The sequence below is a fragment of the Ptiloglossa arizonensis genome, chromosome 9 (genome assembly GCF_051014685.1).
Source record: "Ptiloglossa arizonensis isolate GNS036 chromosome 9, iyPtiAriz1_principal, whole genome shotgun sequence".
Classification (NCBI taxonomy): domain Eukaryota; kingdom Metazoa; phylum Arthropoda; class Insecta; order Hymenoptera; family Colletidae; genus Ptiloglossa; species Ptiloglossa arizonensis.
In genome coordinates, this window is record NC_135056.1 from 21272999 (window position 1) to 21295983 (window position 22985).

The 22985-nt window shown below is 50.4% G+C and overlaps 1 protein-coding gene across 5 annotated transcripts in view; it reads left to right on the forward strand.

The window, feature by feature from the left end:
* Window positions 1-1341: 1341 nt before the first annotated feature.
* The window catches only part of Lilli (AF4/FMR2 family member lilliputian), a 114797-nt gene continuing 93153 nt past the window's right edge, over window positions 1342-22985 (forward strand). For 2 of the 5 annotated variants that reach the window (XM_076319610.1, XM_076319618.1), the window contains exons 1-2: window positions 1342-1642; window positions 6321-6855. In XM_076319610.1, coding sequence (XP_076175725.1) covers window positions 6794-6855 — 62 coding nt within the window. In that variant the 5' untranslated portion in view covers window positions 1342-1642; window positions 6321-6793. The other 3 variants (XM_076319611.1, XM_076319613.1, XM_076319614.1) reach the window with 3 other exon arrangements.

Genomic DNA, 22985 nt, shown 5'->3' on the forward strand with positions numbered 1-22985 from the left:
GAGTCTCACAAGCGACACGCGACGAAGTCGAGAGCGGCCGAAAGGTTGCGAGTTTGTTCGCAGATAAATTTGTTACGGAGTCGGTTGTACGAGTTTACCTACATTAAGAGACGAGTAATGGACAAATTCCCCCCTCCCGACTATCAGATATCGGACGATAGTTTTTACAAACTTTCTTCACTGACAATCGGTAAATATTTTTCTAGAAATAATTTAATATCGACTGAAAAGTTCATCGAAAATAATACCGATGGACGATGCTTGATTTTAACGATGGATCAATGTATGTACTTCAAAATTTTTCATCGGATTCTTTCTGGATACAAAGGAAAACTCGTATCGTTGACTCGTTCATACAGACACTTGAATGCGTGGGAAATCACGTACCACATAGCTATAACAGTGGCTAGGCGCCCATATCATATATTGTATATGTAATTAGATTATGGATAGTTCTAACAATACAATAATAAATTGTACATCTATGAGATGAAACAGGAATGATGGAAATAGAAAATATTAAATATTCTACAGCAACATAAAGAAAAAAAAAATATATATATATATATATATATATACATATAGCTAGTAAAGTGTATAAATCACAGAGAGAGGGAGAAATAATGCGTGAGTGCGATTGGGTGAGTGAGAATACGTCATGAGCATTGCGTCAGTAACTGACGTTATATGTTTTGTCACGAAATACACTGGTTTTTGAATAAATATCTATTTGAATTACGAAGATTAATATTCAATGCTTGGCACCGTCAGCGGCTTCTGTGTATCCTTTCGTATGTAAATTTCCCTGCCTGTTTTTTTTACGATAACGTACGTTACGTGCATTCTTTTTGAACGCCTACAATTGTAGACATTGATTTTTCTAATGTAATAATAGTTTATGCCTCTCACCCGCGGCAAATAGTTTATCTTTTAGTTACACCCTGTGTAACGTATAAGCTAATCCATAATTACAATTAGTTTTGATCATCGTTTGTTATGTATCTCACCAATTATCTTTGATAACTAAAGCAAAGGACTAATTCGAAGAAAAGTGGAAAAAGCCACTGTCGATATCGTTGAAAGAAGTCGTGCGAAGCACGTGCCGCGTTCTCTTGGTTCATAGGCGCCGCGAGTAGACCGAATGATATTGCACGATTATAGAGGAAGCCGGTTCGTGTGCGCACGCGTCTCCGCCGCTATGGTCAGACGTGTGCGTGAAAGTATCAAACGAGAGTGGGGATCGAAGGCGGGTGAGGGAACATAGGTGGGGGCAGAGGGGTGGAGCAGCCGCTGTCTGATGACACCTGTAGCTCGACCCCCACGATCAGTTCAGCCGCGACCGTCCACGCGCCGTCTTGTTACGACGTTTTTGCACAGCTACCACTTTGCATATCCGTGTACACTTGCGCATGTATACATACATAGTATCGCACCTAATAGTCTACACTCGCGCGCGTAATTCACGTGTTAAGTATGTGTACGAACGTCAGTAAGCGCACACGTGCAAACGGGTAATTTTTACCCTTTACCACGTGACAAGAACGTCGTGCGCATCTGCCATTATTGCGAGCCAACTGTCATTGTGCTCTTTTTCGTTCGAGATAAGAAAGAAGAGGAACGCAAGAAATAATCGTACATTCCAGTATGTACTATGGATATTGTGCTCTGCCCAACGATTGACATTTTACAAGTATTCTTTCTCCCCATATCGACCAGCCGTCTGTTCACGTACGCCGTTGACAACTGCTGCCAGCTCCCTCTACCCGTATGAGGCAAAACTTTTACGTTTGATTCTAGCGTTGATAGATGCTCGATACGATTGACGCCTATGTAGATCCTAGGAACAAGGTCGTCGATGTAGAGCGTTACTTTCTAGACGATGAAGTACATACTCCGCGATCGTTAGATTCGAGTATTATTATCGAGTCGGATTATTTGCGAAACAATCCCGTGAAACTCTTATTTTCTTACGTGACGCGCGATTGGTGTTGCGTTTATAATTTTTATCGTACGTAAAACTTCTATCTACATTTTCTCGTGGTATTCGAGTAGCTGTTGACATTGATAACGTTGATGCCTTACGAGTTCAGAACAACAGAGTTTTTCTTAGACGAGATTGAAGTGAACGTTCAAGAAATTACGGTCGTTTTCTTGGTAGTGTTTCTTGGCACGATCTTGCGAACGACCTTATTCCTAGGGAATGATCGGTGGTGTTGCGACTGTGCGCAAGAAAACAGAACGTGGCCTGTATGCCCGGCAATGCGAAACGAAGGTGGCGGAGGGGCATGTTTCTCGCGCGTGTATTCACAACGTATGTCGCACGGCACACGGAAGCAAAAGATTCCAGAAATTGTGCTTGTGATCCCGACTATTCTCGTGTACATAACAGTGAGGTATATGGTAAAGACGCAATGACATACCTTTTTCGCGCAAACTTACGACGTTCGCTTGTTACGATCCAAGAAATCGAGGAATTAACACGTAACCTCTGTAAGTATCGAAAGTCAGTAAACCTGCGTATTAATTACGTATATTTCCCAAAAAATATCGTGTTTCGTAAATGTATTTTCTTGTTCGGAATTGTCGTTGGTACGTAATTTATTATAACGCAAATCGTCAATTTATTTACAATTTAATTCACATAGATTCTACGTCGATTCAAAGTCGATTTTTATCTCGACGTCATCGGTTCTATTTATTTTTTACACTGGAAGTACAATACTGTATCGTCGACAGTTGGAAACGTACATGACAGTTTTGCAAAGAAATTCCAAGAGAATAAATGCAAGATTAAAGCAACAGTGTCGTGGGATGTCATGAATACATCTTTTTCCGCCAGATGCCCTGATCGTCACCGAAGCCGATCGTCGCTTATACGTGCATTGAGTTTGAAAAATAGCTCGTGTCGTTTGGGACGCTATCTCTCCATTCCTCTTTCTATCTTGGTCTCTCTCTGCTGCTCGGTAAATAAGACGCGTGCTGTATCTACGCGTATCAAGTGCACATGTGTAGGATAAATAAGCGAAATCGTGTTGCACGTACAATAGCCCAGTAAGTGTTAGTATCCACACATCTTAGACGTGGATCCGACAAATATAGATACTCGCGATGGCAGTGTACGAGCACTCACACCAGATAAAATAGCGTAGAAAAGGAGGTGAAGGGAAAACGGGACGGAGAGATGGTAGAGGAAATAGCGTGGACAGATTCCATTTGTGTTAAACAGAATCACCGTATTTCAAGTAGAAATTTTATATCAAGGTAGAATCAAAGTATTTTTTTTCTCTTCGTTTCTCCTAATCGATCTCAAACTTGTCGATATTATTCGTGAATTGAAACAAGAATATCTACATTGCGGGTTTCGCAATAATTATATAATTTTTGTCGTTAGAAAACAGGCGTATTTGTTTTCTTGTCGATGAAAAAACAGAAACGATAATTTCTCTTTCTCGGCAAACTCAAACGTGTTGTGTGTATGCATGTAAATGAATAATAAGGAGCCGAGACGCTGGCAAACGACGCATCGTGTGTACGGTTACACGATGAAGCGAATGATGGCATATTCTTCGGTGTGAGTGCAATCGTGTTTGCATCGTTCGGACTGGGGTGGGGATGGGTAAGTAGAGTTAGGAGGATCAGCAGCAGGTCCGGTGGGGCAAACAGTGTGGACAGGTTGTGTTCGTGTTAAGCCGAGTCTCGTCGCCTCTCGCATTCCGAGACGCGGATTCCGGAGCGGTTTTCTTTCAAGAAAGAGGGAGGGAGAGACAGAAAGAGAAGTGGAACGCTTACGGTACCGATTTTCCAGTAAGCATTCGAGTCTACACGTTCCTTTTTTCGTGGTAGTCGGTGAGGGCGCTTTTCTACTTCGAACAGCGTCGCGCACAAATACACGAACCATAAGGGTAGAACGATCGTTGCACCTACAGCTGCTTATCGACTGGATCACGATCCCACTTAGCGTACGTCCTTGAATCACGTAACGCTTTTACTCCTCAACTTTTCGTCTCGTTACTTATTCTTCGAAAGTATCTTCGTTTACAGACGGAAAATGCGTGCAGCATTCTTTCCTAAAATAATGTACAGTACGACCTTGGAATACCCATAATATTTGAATATTAGTCGCTTAAAAAAAAAATTCTTTTTAGCTCGGTTTGGTTTAAAAATGACACGCGTTAGGTAGAATTTTGTCGAACAACGAAAGGGTCTGATACAAATTGGACAAATTGTACCGAGGAATCGTTCGAAAATGTTAGCGACTCGATGAGTAGGTCATTTGCCCTTGTTATGCCGGATACTTTCGACTTGGGTTGCCGGCGAGAACGGTACATCGGTTCGTAAAAGGATTGCGGACTGCTCGCGTGTTTCTACCGATCCGAGTACGCTATTATTACGATTTAACGTTCGACGTATGTCGGAGATATTTAATCTACGGTACATCAGGACTTTTCGTGAAATTTCAGAGGTCGTGAGCGTTGGGTTCAAGTTACAACCAATATTTCGGATTAGTACAATTGTCGTTTTTAAAACTCAGTACGTTTGCCTTGATAACGTCGTTTTAAAATTCGGATCGTAGAATTAGGAAAGATACAAAAGGGAACGATCTGCCGTCGTATCGATAATTTTAACGTACGTTCGATTCGAGAGTCGCGGAAGATACAGTGAAAGTGCATAACAGGGTTAGAATCTGTGGGAGAAAGGAATAATTATAGCTTATGACACACTGTTGCAACGGACGATTTCTTGCGTACCCAATAATACATTCCTTGGGCATTCGTATATATTTTTTTTTTTTTCGACAATTGTGTCGTTTACAATTTCCTCCGGTGTACACGTGGCATAGTTTTCAACTAGGAGAATTTTTTTAAGAGTTAACGAACGCTCGTTGCGAGAAATTCTTTACCTCTTCGACGGGACGAGTAAAGATCGATAGTTTCGTTTGTGTTACCGTATCGTAAAATTCGAACTTCGAAGAAACAACTTTTCATATACATTGACCTAAAAACGACGAATGTTTCGAGCAAACGAGTTCATGGTTGCCAAAAAGATGCATCGCGCGTCACGAATTTGCATTGACAGGTCAATAGTCGCGCCATCTTGGAGTCGCACGACCAATCGTAAGATCGGACAAGTAACACGTGGTCCTCGAAGTCCGCGCAGAGTGTAGTTTACGAACGGTAAATCGAACGCGAGGGACGCGGCGTTGGCCTCCGTCGTTCCTGCGGTCTCTCCCGGGTTCCCTTAGTTTATAAATAAACGACGCGCTCGATGGACTCACCTGGCACGTTCCGCTTTCAACCGTGACACTTATCTCAACGTTTTCTACGCCTGGAAGACACGTGTGTGGATCGTTGTTCCCGGCCATTCGACCAGGTTCACCGCTGCAACGATTCCAACACCATCTGATTCTCAAACCACGAACAATGTATCGACGTTCGATCCGATTACCGAAATTCGTCGCGTTCGAAGCGTCGCTCGAGAAATGAGAAAATTCACGAGGACTCGCCACAATGTTTCTTAGACCGCGCACTGCGAAGACTTTCACTCGAGCGGTTAGAACGTATCTCGATTTTGGCGCCAACCGTATTCGATGCCTTACAACCGTCTAAACTACCGTGAAGAACGAGCGTCGAGCGCGTTAAGTCGGTGCATACGAAAAGCTTTTCTCCGAAGTTGAATTTGTACGGTACTCGAGAGAATTTTTTCAGAAATACACCCTACCGTAAATAATCTCCGCATTCAGGGATACCGACTCGGTAAAATTAATTCCCAACGTACATATGTACGTACATTTATATATATATATATACATATATATATATATATATATATATTTAGGATGTTCGTGAGTTTGGTTTACCACCAAATACCGCCAGATGGCGATCGACATAGTCGTATCCCGCGGATATTAAGTATGTAGTTACTATTCCCACGTACAGGAGTCATTATATTCGATCTCGAGTTGTGGAAAATTGATAATATCGTTGAGGTTACCATCGTTGCCGAGTTTAATCGATCGAGACTGATCAATTAAGATTATACGCAGCAGCTAGAGATAAAAACATGGCCAACGAAATATTAATTCGCAACGTGTCGCCGTAAAGCGTCGTGGTTAATTTTTCGAGATCGTATCGGCGAGTTTTGACGATGTCAGAGGAGCATAGTGGGGCGGGGGAAGAGAGAGGGGGAGAGCTGTTGTTTGATAGTCAACCATGTTTGGGCCGAGTGTTCGCACGTGTCGAGGGAGCTCGGTCGGCAGCAGTTCGAGGGGGAAACAACGCGCTTGGAAATGGTGTTCGTTAAACGAGAATTTCTGCCTTTAGGTGGCCACCGAGCGCGAAGAGAGGATCGTCGATGTCGCTTAACGATCGATTTCGAAAGCCGCTGAACCTACTGCGATATTGAAGAAAATGGTTTATCCGTCTAGATAATTGGGCGAGAGTACGCTCGGCGAGACGTATTACCGACTCGTTGACAGTGTTGTTGTTCGGCCCGTTATCTCCGCGGATGATTTCATCGAGGAGATCGTTGAACACGTAACCGGCGATAGAGAGTTGTCGTCCAGTCGGCGATGTAACGCGGTCCCGTGATATGCGTTCACGCGAGTGCCGAGTATTCTTTTCCGAGCGTCGAATAAGTTGTTTTCGCGGAAAACGATGCGTTGCGCGCGTAGCAAAACCGAGTAGCCATATATCGTGGGTACGGTGAATGGAAAGTTAACAGATCACGCGACAGTGATGCAGTGCCGTAGTGTCAGTGCCAAGTGCCACGTGCCCATTGCTTGGATTACTTGAAGATGCCGTCGTCCGGTGGATACTATGACGACAGGAATCCTCTGCTCAAGGGCACCTTATCCAGGTGAGTCCCACGCGATTCCGTATCGAATTATCGTCCCGGTATCGTCCGTACGTACGCCATATGCGATCGGTTCGAGGTTCGAGTCGCGTCGGTATCTGCCGGATCGCGTTGCGCGATTCCCAGAAAAAGTAACAAGCGCGAAGAATGGTTGGTTCGCGCGTTGCAAACGACCGGAGGAAAGTGTGACACGAGAGATTCATTTTACCCGATTACTCGACCAGAGTGGGTTGATCTCCTTGGTGCCTAACCGGTCTGTTGGTTCGCTTCTGTTTTTAAATGCGCGTCGGCCTCCGTTTACGACCCGAGCGCGTTCGATCGTCGCGCTGCGAAGGCTCCGTGGCTGGAATCGACTCGAATCGACTCGAATCGACTCGAATCGAATCGAATGGAATCGAATAATTCGTCGATTATCTTGGAAACGGAACTATCGGTGATCGTCGATCTCTCGGTTCGCGCGTCCCTGTCTGCTGTAATTTGTAAACGAGCTTTTCTCAAACGACCTTCCGTTTACCGATCGATTTCGCGTCTACGACGTTCGACTGCCAACGATCCTATATAGGGCGCAACGCGATGCAAATATTTCGCGAAAGAGACGAACGCCGCGGAGTAAGGGCAGAGGAAGGTCTCGCCGCGTCAGCGTTTCGCTCGCACCTGTCACCGGGTACTGTGTTTAAGGTGACGTCGTACGAGATTTATACGATCGACTCGCCGTAATTCGCAAATAGATTTCACCGGGCAACGAGGAACTTTCATACGCGCGGTGTCGAGAAGAATGGATTCCTCGCTATAAATATTAACAGAGACGCGCCGTTTCGTCGATTCTCTTTCTCCGTTGGACAAAATAGAGAGAAAGTGTATTCGACTTTCAAGGTCGATCGAAAACATCCTTCAAATATCTACGTACAACGAGTATACGTGTGCCGGAGATGTGGTAAATATTGTACGAGTAGAGACCACGAGAGGCGACAAAATCGAATCGAGTCTTCGGACGAGAATATAAAACGCAAATATGTGTAAAGTTTCATCAAAGTCCATTGAGCCGTCTAGACGCGATCGCGTTAATAGACGTACATACGCACGCGGACGTACGTACGTACGTTCGAAACAAATTTTCTCGATCGTGTACTTTCTTTTCTATAGGTCGTCGAGCGAAAACGACCTCGAAGAAATCGTTCCATCGGTGGGTTCGTTCCGTCGAACAATTTCACCGTGTTTGCTAGAATTTTTTCTCGAGAGTTCGTAATCGACGTGTTTCCGCTCGAACGGTGTACCCGGTATACTCGGTTATCTGCGCGAGGAAACGGGAGTCCATAACTCGCGTGGAGGCCATCGCGTCAATATCGACTTACTCTCTCGAGTCGGCATCGCGGATACGCGAGTGTCCCGCTTAAAGTATCGAACGCGGTAAATCGTTTCGTGTACGCGGATAAACAACGCCGAGGAGGACCGGGACGAGGACGATCGCGACGAAGGCAAGGCGGTTTCGCGAAACGTTTGGTTCACGCGCGCACGTTTCGCGCCTCCAACGATGCGAGATACGCGCGTAGTACGGGGAGGGCGCGTTATCGCGGACCGTCCGCGCGAAACAATCCCTACGTAATTCCATTTCCATCTGGTGTACGATCGCGCGGGCGAACCGGCGAATCGTCTCGCTATTATTCCGCTGGTATCCACCGTTTCTTTTCCAACGGCGACGATTTACCAGGAATCGGGCTGACGTAACGTCGATTCGTCGTGTACCGTTAGGACGTTTCTTCGAAGAACGAGTTAGCGGACGAGACGAGCGAACGAGTTAGCGCGCCTCGAAAACACGAGGAAGAGAGAAACAGAGAGAGAGAAATCGAGCGTCGAGCCGCCGACTACCGGATAAATTTCATCTTTCCGTAGCAACAATGCCGGCACGTCGCCTTTGTCTCGGTTCTCGCTACGTTTTTCGTCGTTCGCGTTCCCCACTCGAACGCCGCTGTGATCTCTCGAAAAGCAAGTTATTCTGGATCGGACCCAGACCCGATCCAATTTACAAATATCGCGCGGCGCTGGTCCCGAGCGTCTCGCGATGCTACCGACGATCGTTCGCCTATGAAATTTTGCAGGATCGAATCGAGAAACGTCGTCGTCGAACGAAACGCACGGTTCGACGAGTTGCATTACGCGCGAGCGACCGAACGAACGAGCGAACGAGCGAACGAACGAGCGAACGTGCAGCCGCATAGAATATCGTAATTGGTCGACGCGTAGCCGACCAAATGAACGATGGTCGACGTAAACCACGAGGGCAATGGACGGGAACGCGGTAAAGGGATATCACGGAATTTAAGGCGCGCACGCGCGTCTGCGTAATTCGCTTAGGTGGAAGCGTGACGAGTGCATCGGCTGACAGTGACCTAAAAACCGATAGGTATCGTTCGGAATCTCGGTTTCCGCATCGACGGCCAATCGGACCGATTAACCGAAACAAAATCACCGACGGACTCGAGATAACCATCGACGCGATATCGTTTCCGAGTATTTTTCTTTCTTATTCGTAACGAGCTCTAGGAATCGTTCGACGAACGAGAACGCGGTTTGCCGGACACACGGCAAACAAAGTCGTACAAACGTGCAACAAGAACGTCGATGGATCGGGCTCACCGTCCCTGACCTCCCTCGTTCCTCGGCAATTTCGGATGGAATATATCGCGGATCAACCGTGTGGAATAGAGTTTTGATCGAGATGAGAATTTCGTAATTGGAAGTGTACGAATGTGGGACAGGGTCGTACGAAAAATGCCGCGCCCGTGTGTCTACGTGTCGCGACAACAATTCCTCTTTCGCGCGAAACAATTCGGACGATTCGTAAAGTTCGCTTTCGAAAGTAGGTCGCGCTACGTCTTTACAATAATAAAACTAATAATAATAAGAAGAAGAACAACAACAACGAGAGGTCTCCGTTCTACCGAGATCGTACGTACGAAAAAGGAAGTAAACGGTAGCGCGTTATTCGGCGAAGAAAGTAAAACGAACCGTGTACGATCGGTACGAATACGAGGTACGGTCGTACGCTGTTATCGAATTAACCTCGAAAGCTGTATAATACCGACGCGATAAGGGAATAAAGATCATGGAAAAGAGAAGAGAGAGAGAGAAACTGAAAATTGAAAAATAAGAATAAATCTACGAGACGATTACCTCGATAAGAAAAGGAAATATTACAATGTAAATGAAAATAATACGAGCGGCTGAACGTAAAGTTCGGGGACGATAGCAACGGAGAAAAGTAAGAAACATCGTAACAATGATACCACCGGTTATCTTCGACGATGTTCTACGACGAACGCGGTGAATTTTTACGGCGATAAATATTCTATTCCCTTTTCCGTGCGATTCGAACGATTATTTCTGCCATATACAATGGCCAGGTTTCGAGGTTTTAGAAAAGCTTCCAGCTCGATCGTACGTACGATATTCGTCGGCTCGAAACTGCCTTGACCCATATGTGGGTCAGTGGTCTGCGAACGCGTCAAGACAGAAATACAATAAAAGAAGTTGGGGTAAACGTACGGTTCTGGTTCTCCAGTTGTAACCATCTTTGCGTTCCAGTGATATAACCGATACCGTCCAAAGTTCCACGAATAGCGCGCGATATCTCGTGCATCGTTTCGTCGACTAGTTTGGAAACGGTGTTCTTCGAGTTACTTTAATTCGTCCATTTACTTCCCGATAAGAGGGTTCGAGAATCGTACGGAGCGAGGAAATTTTACGAGCGTATAAAGCGCGAGCTCGGTGGGGGCAGGGAGGATTGGAAAATCGTCCGAGCGCGTCGAAGTGACCGAGTGGCGAACGAGTTAGTTTTAAGGGCGGTCGTAAGAGCCGGAGTTTGGAGATTCGCGAGGGTAAGGAGAGCAGAACGAGTGTTCGGGCTTTTAGAGAGTTTACGCGGAACGCGAAGAGAGAAACTGTTACGTTGGCGCGCGGATTCGTTGTCGGCGTATCGTGTTCGGTGAACCTTCGTCGAGCACGATTCGGGACCGTTTAACGCGGGAATTGTTCAAAATAGGATCGCGCGTATCGAAGCTTTGCGTTCCGTTCAGCGATGGGCGAGCAATTCGCGCAACGCGAAGGTAACCGCGGCTCGGGAACAGGTCCGAACAGGGCTTTGTTTACCTTGGCGATCTGCACGAAATAATACGCGACCGGTTGTGCCGGGAGTCGTGGTTCTCGTTTCGCAAAAACCTCGACTCGATGAGCGATTTCACGGCACTGAAATCTCCGCGAAGCAAATCGTGACGCGAAGAGAAAGCGTCGGTCTAAGCATCGGCAACAATGCTCAATGACGGTAATCGTTCTGCGACGATCCTCCGAACGTCCTCGGTTTTCCGATATTTTTTCCTTTTTTTTTTTCTTTTCTTTTCTTTCCCCGAGAAACGCCGCTTTCGCGACGCCGCATCGGTGGTAAATTCGCGTCTCGTTTCTCCGTCCGCTCGGCCGATTGCACGGTTCGACGCGTGTATTTTTAACGAACGCCGCGATTTTCCTGACCGAAAGGTGTCCTCGGTCGCCGCGTTGGAAAAATTCCGCGATCTTTCGTACGACGCTAGGTTCGAACGGGAGAGCGATACGCGGCGAACTCTCCGAATCGGTATCGCGAAATTGGAAACCCAGGTTCAGCGGTGTTGGAACACGGGGCAGGATCGTGGCCGATTAACGCGCCGAAGTAAAGACAATTCACCCTTGTTTGTTCGATCGTTGGGTCCATTCGCGCGGACACCCTTCTTCGCGCCTCGTTTAATTTACAAACCTCCCTGTACGCCCCGCTCCTACCGGGGTATAGATTTCGTTGGGCGCGTAGCTAGACCCGCGAGCGTATTATCGACGATGCTTCTGGCTCGAGGCGCATAACTCGGTAATGGTCCCCGGTGGAATTAAACCCGCCGCGAGTAACATATTCTCTCTCCGACACAACTAACGAGCTTTCGCGGTGGAGGCGGTGGAATCGGTGGAGTCGGTGGAGTCGGTGGAGGTGGCTGCTGCGTTTGTTTCGCGAATTTCGCGCGCGCGTGGGACGCGTGTCGGGTAGGCGCGGGCGGTAGCGCGAACGCGATGGTACTCTGATTTCAAAGGGTGGGGGCGCGAAAGGTGCACGAGCGAGGGCTCGGATGGCACCGCCCTTCTGTTCTCGTTATCGTGCGGCCGGGATCCTCGGGAAGAGACGCGTGGTTTCGGGGCACACCGGTCCACCGTCGTTGAATTCTCGCCACTCGGACCCGATGGGAACAAATGGGATTCACCGTAAGCGAATTAATCGCCGCGACGTGTTCAATCGCGCATCTACGCGTCGCCGAGCCCGACACTGTTTCCCGCGACGCGACGCGACGACGGTGAACATTCCAACGTCGCTCGCCGTCTCTCTCGGCTGGTATCGAACGTAGGACGACCGTGGAATACAAGCGAGATAATGAGAAACCACGAGGGAGAAAGGGTGGAAAGGAGGCGTACGGAGATAGGGTGAAAAGGTCGAGCCGCGCGAGAGGCGGGGGTAGATAGCGGTTGCCCTTTTATTTTGATTATCGCGCAGCCAGAGGGCGTTGGAAAGGCAAGCCCGCGGCCCTCCTGGGCTTTCGTCTCGCGCCGCTGCCAACGGATCGAAGTAATTGCGTTAATAGGTGTAATTAATTAGCGGCTTGACAACTCTATACTTTAATCCGACGGGGGGTAGGTGCGGAGCTCCGGTAAGCGATTGTGGCCGCGCACACGAGCCCGATACGCGGACAACGCGGCCAACGCGGCCAACGCGTTTCGCGAGCGGATTTCGGATACGTAAAACGAGAAAATTGAGTCGACGCGATCGTGTGTCGCGCGCGACGACCTTGTTCCCGAGATCGCACTCGTTCTTTCGTTTCGACGAGTCTTTCGAGATCGGTTTCTCGAAACTTCGTTTCCCGAAGACGGGTGTACGATTTCGTCGACCGATCGAGAACACGCTCACGTCGAGCCGTACGAATTTGACAATTGGCGGCGCGAGCTTTCATTCGAGAGAAATCTACATATTTTCCCCAAGATCGAGGAAAAGACGCGCTTTCGACAACCGTCCCGTTTTTCCGTCCGTCACCTTGGCCCGGTATACAACCCCTCGACGGAAAGTCGCGATACTTTTGCGTCGCGCGAAAACGACCGTCGAACGAATTCAACGACGCACGGGGTTGCAACGTCGAAGGTCGCGCGACGTTTGAAACGACGGGAGACCGAGAGGATCTCGTCGTGCATCGCGCAAACACCGTCACGGTGGATCGTCGATCGTTTCGGGTTGCAGCGTTTCCTCGAAAAGTAAGCAAATACTTTACGCAACGGTAAGGTGGACGTAACTCGGAAAGAGAATCGAGGAAGGCGCGCACCGCCCGCCTATACGTCACCGGACACTCGTTCGTCCGGCTTGAAAAATGCAAATTAACACGTCGAGTGCCGAGCGAGTTTCTCGTGCCTTTCCATTCGCGCCAAATGCCGCAGAGACGTTCTCGGGTTATCCTCGACGTTTGTTCGACTTATTGCGCAAAAACCGGGAGCGTTCGCGAGTCCTCCGTCGATTAACGGTATTACGAACGATATCGAAACGATTTACCTTAGAGTTTACCCGTTCCGGACGGTCCAAGACGGAACGGAATTCTTATCCGGATGAAAATCTCCAAGAACGACCAACGAAAGATAAAGAAATTTTTATTCGTTCCTGGTCGAATAAAAATTGGAAACGGAATTGTACAACGATATTGTATCTCGCTTTGAACGCGAAAAAATTGATCCGAGTTTATCTCGTCGGCTCGAATAAACGTTGCTCGCGTTGTTTTTATTCCAACGAAATTGTTCCCGTCTCCGCGGTCGATCCGTCGGACAAATCCTATCGAAATTACGAAGCGTTGAACGTTCGAACGAACAACGGTACGCGGTTTTACGCGGAATTTGGAAAACTGGGCCGTGTTTGGGCCCGGATCGGTAGCGCGACGAGAGAATCGTGAAACGCGGGACGGCAAACCGGGCCAGTGGCGCCGTACTTCTTTTCTCGTTATCTCGACCGCAGGGTTCCAATGGTATGCAGCGTTCTTGGTACAGTAACCCGTTTTTTTCTCCTCGGCTTATCTCTCGAGTAACGAATTCCCCTTGCCAAACGGAAAAACGTGACGACGCGAACGATCCGATCGGAAGATTCGAACGTACCGTCGAACGTGTTCGCGATGGCAAATTTATCGAAGCTAGAAAGTAGCATGCGAGTAACAACACAGCGGTCACAATCTTATCTCGGATGTCACGCTGTCAAGGCAAAACGTTTGCCGGTCGAATGCACATTATTCGGTACCGAGGCCGAATCCGTTCGCACGATCGAGAGAAGCGCGCCGTTTGCTCGACCGCTGTTGATAATTTCGTCGAAGAGAAAGGCCTTGGAGCCGCTTTCGCCGGACTGTTTAGAGTCGAAGTTGGCTCCACTGTAGCGGGCCGAGGAACGCGAAGAAAAATGTAGCGATACTCTCTTTAAAACTAGAGAGGCTTCTTCGTATCGGGCCGGTCTCGATCGCGTTCGACTTTGGACGTGGCGATAACGTTCGACTTTGATGATAAATACGCGATAACAATATTAACGATAATCGACCGGGCAAGCCGGGGGAAAGGTTCGACGACAACAATGGAACGTTCGTTTCTTCCGTCCCGGTTTTCTACGATTCGCGAAACGGACGTTGCGCGTTTCCTCTTAAAACTGGAATGAAATCGATAGGCTCGGCACACCTCGTAACGTCAATGGCTCCGTACGATCAATGGGGACTGTTCTACGCGCGATTCTTACGAGTATCGTGGCTCGCGGGGTACCTTTGCTCCAATTATCGGACGACGAGAAAGGTTGTTCGCATCGTACGCAAAAGTTGCGGAGGAACGATTCGCGGTGCGGTTATTTTCATCTCGGCGGGCGCGGCGAACGCCAACGTGTAATTTCATCGTGCGAGTTTCGAGGATCGCGGGGATCCGTTGGGTCCAAGGAACGCAGAAACTCTCGTCGGGTGTAGCACGGGCGCGCGAACGCGTTCGAGTAGCTCGAAATTCGAGCCAAACGGTTCGTCCGCGTTTCGTCGAACCGAGTCGAGTCGAGTACTCGCTCGTTTGGCTCGTAATTCGAGCGACTCGGTGCGGATTCGAGTACTCGGTTGGATTTCGTTCGTTGTCCAGACGCGAGGAAATCCGTTTGGATAGAATTTCAGATCGTTTCGAGGAGCAGGAATCGGTCGTTGCGGCAACGCCCACGTAACCGTGTCGTTGCGTTCGCGAACGGTCCCCACCGGTCCTCCGTTCTTCTCGCTTTCCTTGGCGCTCGTGATCGGAGAGGCTCGATCGTTCGAGTTTGTCGGGTTACGTTCTACGACGCTTTTCTCGCTCGGCCAGTTATCGTCGGTTGAACCTCACGTTCTCGAAACGAGCGCGATAGCTCGCGGTTGTTTCTCTTCCGTTTCGATCGGGTAGCGTTTTCCGTCCTGCGATATCGGCGCTCTTGTACTCCGGTTCCGCGAAGAGAATACGCGTCGCGTCGAGCCGAGCCGAGCCGAGCCGAGTCGAGCCGCGGTACGGCGCGTCCCAGATGGCGCTGAACGAGGCAACGTAGCTCGCGGCGACTCGGATGGACGGTTTTCCGGGCGTGCGAACCCGCGTCGCTCGTAGCAGCGAAAGTTCCTCCTCGAGGACGGATCGAAAGACCGACTCCGGGGATACCGCGTTCGAGTTCGCGTTCTCGATTCTTCGACGGCGTGCAAGTCGGTTCGTTCGCGTTCCATCTAGCGGAGGAACGGGGAGACACGGAGGTCGTTCGACGCCGACTCGAAAAATTGGTTTTCCACCTACTCGGTCGTAGGATCGCGCGGCATCGGTCGATCTACCGCGCGCAGAGAAAGCGTCGTTCGCGCAGCGAGCGTTGGTTCCTCGGGCATTCTAACCGCCGCGTCGGTTAGGTTTGATGCACGAGAAGCTGTCGTGGCCGTGCACTCTAACACTTTCACCGGTGGATTTCTAACACCGCCGCCTGCGATCTATCGCCGCGTGCACACCGCGCTACCGTCTCGAAAACGGACGCGCGTACCGCGCTCGCGAAAAATCTATAAACATTGCCACGCGCGGGAGAACGAGCCGCGAGACGGCGCAAACGGGACCACCGCGGCAACGTTCTCGATTCAACCGGTTTTAACGGGTACCCGAATATCCGATTAACCGGTTGGCAACCGATTGTTCGATTAGTATTCGTGCGCGCGGATCGTACCGACGCCCGGCTACGGTTAACCGTACAACCGTGCGTTAGCGTTAATCGGACGACGCCGATTAACCGGTTCGGAACGATCTTTCGTCGTGCGAAACCGGCTAGTTGCACGCTTTTCGAACGTCGACGATCGATCTTCGTTCCTCCGTTTCTTATTTTTGTTTTTTTTTTTTCTTTTTTTTCTCTTCCCGAACGTTTCCTACAAAATCGCGGAACGCACGGTACGCGACGGCACTCGACCGGTTCCCAGAAAAAAGGAATTCCGTTGGAGACTGGTCGGGTTACTTTTGGAAAAGTCATCGCGGCGCGCAGGTTTGCTTTTTCGAGCGAAGCGGTTCTTTCGTATATAGCCGAAAATAACGGTGATATTTCGGACTCCGGTGTCGAGTGACTCATCCCCCGTGTAACGTATCGAATTTAGAAACGCCATGGCGCCGAGATATCGAACCGAGCTACCGTACCACCCTTTACCGACCGAACGAAAAAAACGATCGATAGCTTCTCCGCGCGATTTATCTCGATCCGTAAACATCGTTTCTCGCGTCCCGTTCGACGCGACGGATTCCGGTCTCGTTGGATTTCCTCGAGGGGCGATTATTCCCTCGGTAAATATTTCCTCGAAATTGCGTCCATAGCGAAATTTCTGTGGTGTTTCGGTGAACATCGAGCCAAGCGCCAGTTGGCTCGGTTTCTGTTCGCGGTGAAAGTTTGAGTGTCGAGGTGCATGGCCTCGTTCTCCGGTCTGTTATCGACGCGATGTGAACGCCCCCTAATACACGAGACAGTAGCATTGCGCTTCGGCCACGAGCGTGGCAGCGCTTCGTGTCTGGAAGCTACGACGAAGAAAACGAAGACGAAGAAGGGAATGCAGAAGGGGGTGGGGGCGTGTGGGGTGTGGGGTGGGGGGAAACGCGGCTAGTCTTACCTCGATAGAGATACGCCCGTACCGCGATACCGTACGCCTGACTCGCGACGTTTTTCGCGCTTTCGGCCATCGAGACGAAAAACGAAGCAACGAATCGACGAACCTCTCGCAGTCGATTCTTCGAGCGCGATAAGCGAGAGGAACGACCAAGAAGGACGGAGAAGGACGGAGCGATACGTCGAGGGCGCGCGCGGGAAGAGAGAAAGTCGATTCCTCCGCTTAGCATTCCCTTTCGCGCGACGCGAGACCGAGTCACGGCAGTCCGATAAATTCTGAAGGGAAGTTTGAAAAATAGACGACGCCCTCCGAACGAACCGTCAACGAAAGGCTGGTTATTCGGTAGGTGAAAAGCTCGTCGAGTCGGATCTCATCAGTCCGTTTGTTCCGGCGTGAGAAAATCTTCGCCCGTATCCCGGTGGCGTCTCCTTCTCCGAGTGGAAATATCAGCGATCGTCGCGCGAGATTGATTCACCTGCGGCCCGTCTGAAAAGGCGTTCGAAAAGGTTACCGTCGGATCGATCAGCGTTCCTCGGCAATCTATTCAGAATTTTCTGCTGTATTTGCCGCGATCCCTGCTACGACGACTACGCCGCTTTTAGAGAATTCCGAGCGGCGCGAAGCGGAGCAAGTGCCGCTCCGAGGGCATTTTTAGAACTCGCCGTTGCAGGAGTCCCGCTGTCGGTTCCTGTCGTCCCCCTTCCTTCCTGTTTCTCTTTAGGGTCGCTTCTCGCTCGTGTCTCGCCTTCTCTTTCCGTTCGAAAGAAGAAAGAAAAAGTAACGAAATCGATCTTCGAGTCTCGTCCATCGTCGGGTTTTAACGGAACACCCGGTGCACGAGATCCGGTCCTGCGCCGCTTTTCGAATCCCGATACGACGGATCCGTAATCTTATCGAGAATGGCGCAGAGTGGCGGAAAAACCGTCGCGTCTAGCGTTAGCCGCGATCGCACGGTAACCGTAAAAAATCGGATTCAAGGTCTTTCAACGGGAACGGAAGACCCGTTATTGTCTTACATTTTACGCAGATTTACGTACGCGTGCAGACGGTTTTCGATATCGATTCGACGAAATATTCGGATCTCGAAACTGTTTTCGTTCCCGTTCCGGTTCTCGATTGGAAAAAGCGATAATTGGCGACGGTTCGCGTTGCATCGTTCTTCCCGCGATGGAGAATTTTATCGGGGCGTTAACGTCCCTGTTCGATAAGCATCCCCCCGTAAACACTTTTACCGTACTCGTTCGACGCCCATCGGTATCTCGCGTGTCGGGACTCGATCGAGACGAATTCGATTAAAGTGTTGCGCGTCCATTTTCCAGAAAAAAAAAAGGAAGAAAAAAGAAAAAAAGGCGGCGCGATCGATCCTCGCGACGATCGACTCTTACCTGGCGATCTTCGTCGCGAACGGTCTATGAAACCGAGCATTAGCGATAATTCCGGCAAGAAGAGGACGATTATTACACCGCGTTAATCCGGCTCCCCGTCTTCGTAATATTATTATTTCTCTCTTCTGCGTGTTCTTCTCGGTGAACGACGACGGGCTGCATTACAGTTTCTTACCCAACGGCTGGCTGGTCTGGCGATTACGCCATTATAATCGTGGCTCTCCGACGACCGCTTTTTCACCGTGCAATTAGCGACCGAAACGTTAAACGCAATCGTAGTAGCTGCACGAAATCCGCGCAATTTCACGATTCACCGATAGACAACGACGACAACGACACCGAGCGACGCCGACGCGTTCAGATTTCTGCCACCGCCCCCCTCCCCCCTCCCCCCACCCCTCTCCACTCCCGGCAATTTGTGTCTCCGGAATAACGACGGAACGCAATTACCGTGGATCGGTCGGTAGTTTCCATTGAAATTGAAATTCGCGAGAAATAATCGCGAAAAACGCGCTTCCCAGAAGACGGAAAGGGGGACGCGCGTAATTCGCGCGCGTATCCGTTTCGCGGAATCGGGCCGTTACAATTTCTCGCGCCGCGATTCGGTAACGTCGGGATCGCCTAGAACGGTTCCGTTAGATCTCTCTCTCTCTCTTTCTCTCTCTCGGACGCGAAGCGTCGCTGCTTCGATTTCTCGAAGCGTCGAGGTTGTCGGTTATCCCTGTTCACCTGCTTTTCGACGATCCGCCAACGCCGTTGGTTCTTCGTTTATTTGTTTTCCGCGCGCACGGCTCGTTCGACCCGTAACGTACATCGCGTGGAAGAACGAGCGGTGTTTCGATAACCCGAGCGCGGAACGTCGAAGGTTCTTTCGAGAATACAGTTTTTCGTTGTTCCTCTCGGTGAAAATCGCGCGAATCGTTTTCGATCGGCGCGTTTCTTCGATGGTTCGAAGAAGATTCGAGCGCGTTACGGAAGATCGTTGTCGCGAACGGACGCTCGAGGTTTCGTGCGACGCGTTTGCGATACACAAAGGGGGTCGTCGAAGACGAACGAGCTTGCGCTTACGAAAGCGTTGATACGACGGCGGCACTGGCTCGCCGTGTTTACGTAACGTTGCTCGCCGTTTGCTCGGCTACCGTCCGTTCCCGAATTCTCCGGCTCTTTCCTCGTTAACACCCTATATGCAGATGCTCGCGAGCAAAATGGTCCTTGAATTCGCGGTCGAAGATCTGGGTCAAGTACGAGAAACGTCGCTTTTGTTACTCGTATCGATACGTTTCGCGCGCGTTCCGTTGCATAACGCTCGTTCCGCGGAATTCGCCACTGCTCGAAACGAATTATCCTCGTTGGTCTCGCGGTTCGTGTTTCCCGGCGATCGAGCACACCGTCCACACCGCTCGACCAACGAACCACGCGTCCTTTTCGTACGTTTATTCGAGCTTATCTCCGCCGTGTCGCGCCGCGCCACGCCGCGCCGCGCGGACAACTTTCTTATCGTCGCGCGTTATTTCCATAGACAAGCTCGGTACCTTTGATCGGTAAATTCTGACGGAGTTGGCGCGCAGGACTTGCCCGCCGGGGCGTTAACGAGCGAATATTTTCCTCGAGTAATTCGAACGCGAGAGAAATTCCGGATTACCGTGGATTTCGGGAATGATTCGTATCGAGGGTTACGCAATCGGCGATCACGGTTACACGGGACAACGTTCCCGCGTCCGTTACGCACTCGCGAACGGAGAAACGCGTTCTGGATGCATCCTCGTTTCGGTACTGTGGGAACATTTTCTCCGCGGAGAGGGCTTCTCTCGAGACCGCGAACAAACGCGCGCAACCTCTTCCGTAATTCAGCCACGTTTTTTTTTTCCTTTTCGCGCGCAGGAAGGTCGTCTTTCCGCGCGTCTTCGCCGACGCGAACGTACCGTACCTTCGTAGCCGCGTGATACGCGGCCTTGGAACGACCTTGGATTCGTTTAAATTTAAAGCCACACGCGAAACTTATTTTCTACGAGGTCCCGGTTTCAGCACCAACGAAAGACAACCCGTGAATGTAAATAAACCTGTTCGCTATCGCGCGACGGAAAGGAAAAATACGTTCGAACGTTAACTCGGTTCCACGATTATCGCGATAATAAATACTCGAAACGGCGTCCTTCGCGGGGCAGTGAGTTCTCGAAAACGAGCAACCACGGATCGCGATTCTCTCTCTCTCTTTCTCGTGGAGAACGATCGTTTTTTCCAGCTCGATTCGTCGATTCTCGACACCGAGGTGATTTTAAGGTCGCGATCGGAGAAGACAATTACCAGAGGGGGGTGGGGTATTTGGCCCTCGTCGATGAGTCGAAACACCTGTCCAAACATCCCGTGTGCGTGCGCGGTAGACGGTAGACGTCTGGTCGGCGAGGAAACAATTGGTAAAAGAGAAGAAGGACGGGGAGCGAAGGACGCGATTTGATAACACGGCATCGATCCAGGCTCTCAGGATGCCTGCCTGGCTTCCACCCTGCTCCGTCTCCGTTTCTCCTCGCTCCCTTTTCATTTCTGCCACCCCTCGTGTTCCCGGTTTCCGCGATTCTCGTGCCGCAACCAGCGTAACTGTAAATACCGTCGACGTTGTACGCGTCGTCGGTCGCCTCGCTCGGTTTACGGGATCAGCCGACGGCAGCAGGCTTCACTCGTCCTGGTTAATCCTCGATAAATTCCTCGTCGTTGGGTTATTTCGGACGCCTCGGACTCTCCGAAAATATCCGAAGACCGCGATGGGGACACGTAGGTGGTTCAGCGGCCGTCCGCGGACCAAGATCCACGACCTTTGGTTCTTTCGGTCCGCCGGGTGTATCGCGTCGAGGGATTCTCCTCGAAACGAGACGATCGCGCGAGTCGAGCGACACGGGCTACCGCCGTATCGGGAAACTGGTCCGGTCGAGGCGCGAACGCGCGAAACGCGTGAAAACCGACTACGATCGTCGTAGACGTCTCGCCAACTTTCGACCGTGTCTACTCGAACGATCGAACGATCGGTTTTCCATTCGGTTGAAAAGTTTCGTCGAGATCGATGCGCGCGACCGGCCACGGTTCTCGCCGCGCTTTGTTTACGTCGGTCGAGCGAGTGAAAGTTTTCGTCAGGCAACGACCGGACCGATTTCGTGCGATTTGTTGCACGTGCTCGCGTTTGGGCTAGTACGCGAGCGCGTTGCGGAGCGTCGAAAGGAAACCGTCCAGCGTCGAGAAAACGCGAAGCGACCTTTATCGCGACGTCCGAGCGCGCGTAACAAAAGATCAAGGAGAAAAGGGTTCTCGAGTTTCCTCGTGTCTCCTATTTCGCGGGACACCCGGAGACACGGGGAACCTACGCGTACGACTCGCGGAGATAAAAAACGGGGGACACGGACGACTCGCGAGCGAACGCGTCGCACTGATCTCCGAACCGATGCTCGACGGATTATTTCGAAGCTTGGCCGAAAACATCGGGGGAACGATCCTACGAGGAATCGTGCGAACCGAGAAGAAGAGTAATCGCGGGTAAATAAATCGGTTCGTCGTAAATTGCGGCCGCGTTATTGAATTATCGAGCGTTCCGGGGCAACTCGCGTTACGAGCGGAATGCGAATGGAGCACGAGGCGACAAGTGGCCTGGCCAGTGAACCTACGACTCCGCTCGGAGACCACCGCCGCTTTCGGGCCACGAATTAACAGACACGAGGACGCTTCGAGATCACCTGCCCTCCAACCGCGAAACCCGTAAAACGACTCTCGGGGGCGGGATCCTCGGAGAACTTTCGGCCACGATTTTCTTTCCACGATTTATCCAAAGTCGTTCGCGCGCGAACCTTCCCGGAATGGTGTCGCTCGTAACGATGCGTTTAACGCGAACTTAAAAAACTGCTAGCGCTCGACGATTTTTACAGTCGCGTGAATATTGCGTTCGGATCGATTCGATCGTCGGCTCGGAATATTTATTGGCGAAAATGTTGCGGTACGAAGGAGGTCGGGATATTTCGTGGCTCTAGGACGAAAACGAAAAGAGGAAGAAAATCGTATCGATCTGGTACGCGTGCACTAAACTGCACAGACGTCGAGCTGGACGCGTTCAACAAAGTACGCGCGCGTTCTCGACGTACGTTTTTAGCGAATTTTCGCGATACGAAGAGAAAAGATGTAAAAAATATCGGTTTACTATATCGCGAGGTTTCGCGAGTAAAAAACGGTCTCGCGGTAACGTCGACCTTCGGCCGTTTATAATTCCGTCGTGAATCTCCATCTTCGGTGGCAGGGTGCCGGTGTGGAAGAGGTAGTTGCGTTTCGCGTTCCTCGAGCGGTTGTTTCGCGGCCGAACGAACTCGGCGCTCGGTGGAAAACAATCCGCGGTAGTCGCGTACGCGGCTCGTTCTCTTTGTTCGCTCGGTCGGCTCGAAGGCGGTTCTTTGTCGCGATACTCGTCGCGACGTCAGAGCGCGTAACGCAATTACGGTGGAATCGGTGACGTCCCGCGTACTCGCGCGTTCGCCTCGGTTCTCGTCGGTGAAAATTGCGTCTCGAACTCGCGTATCGGTTTCGCGAGTTC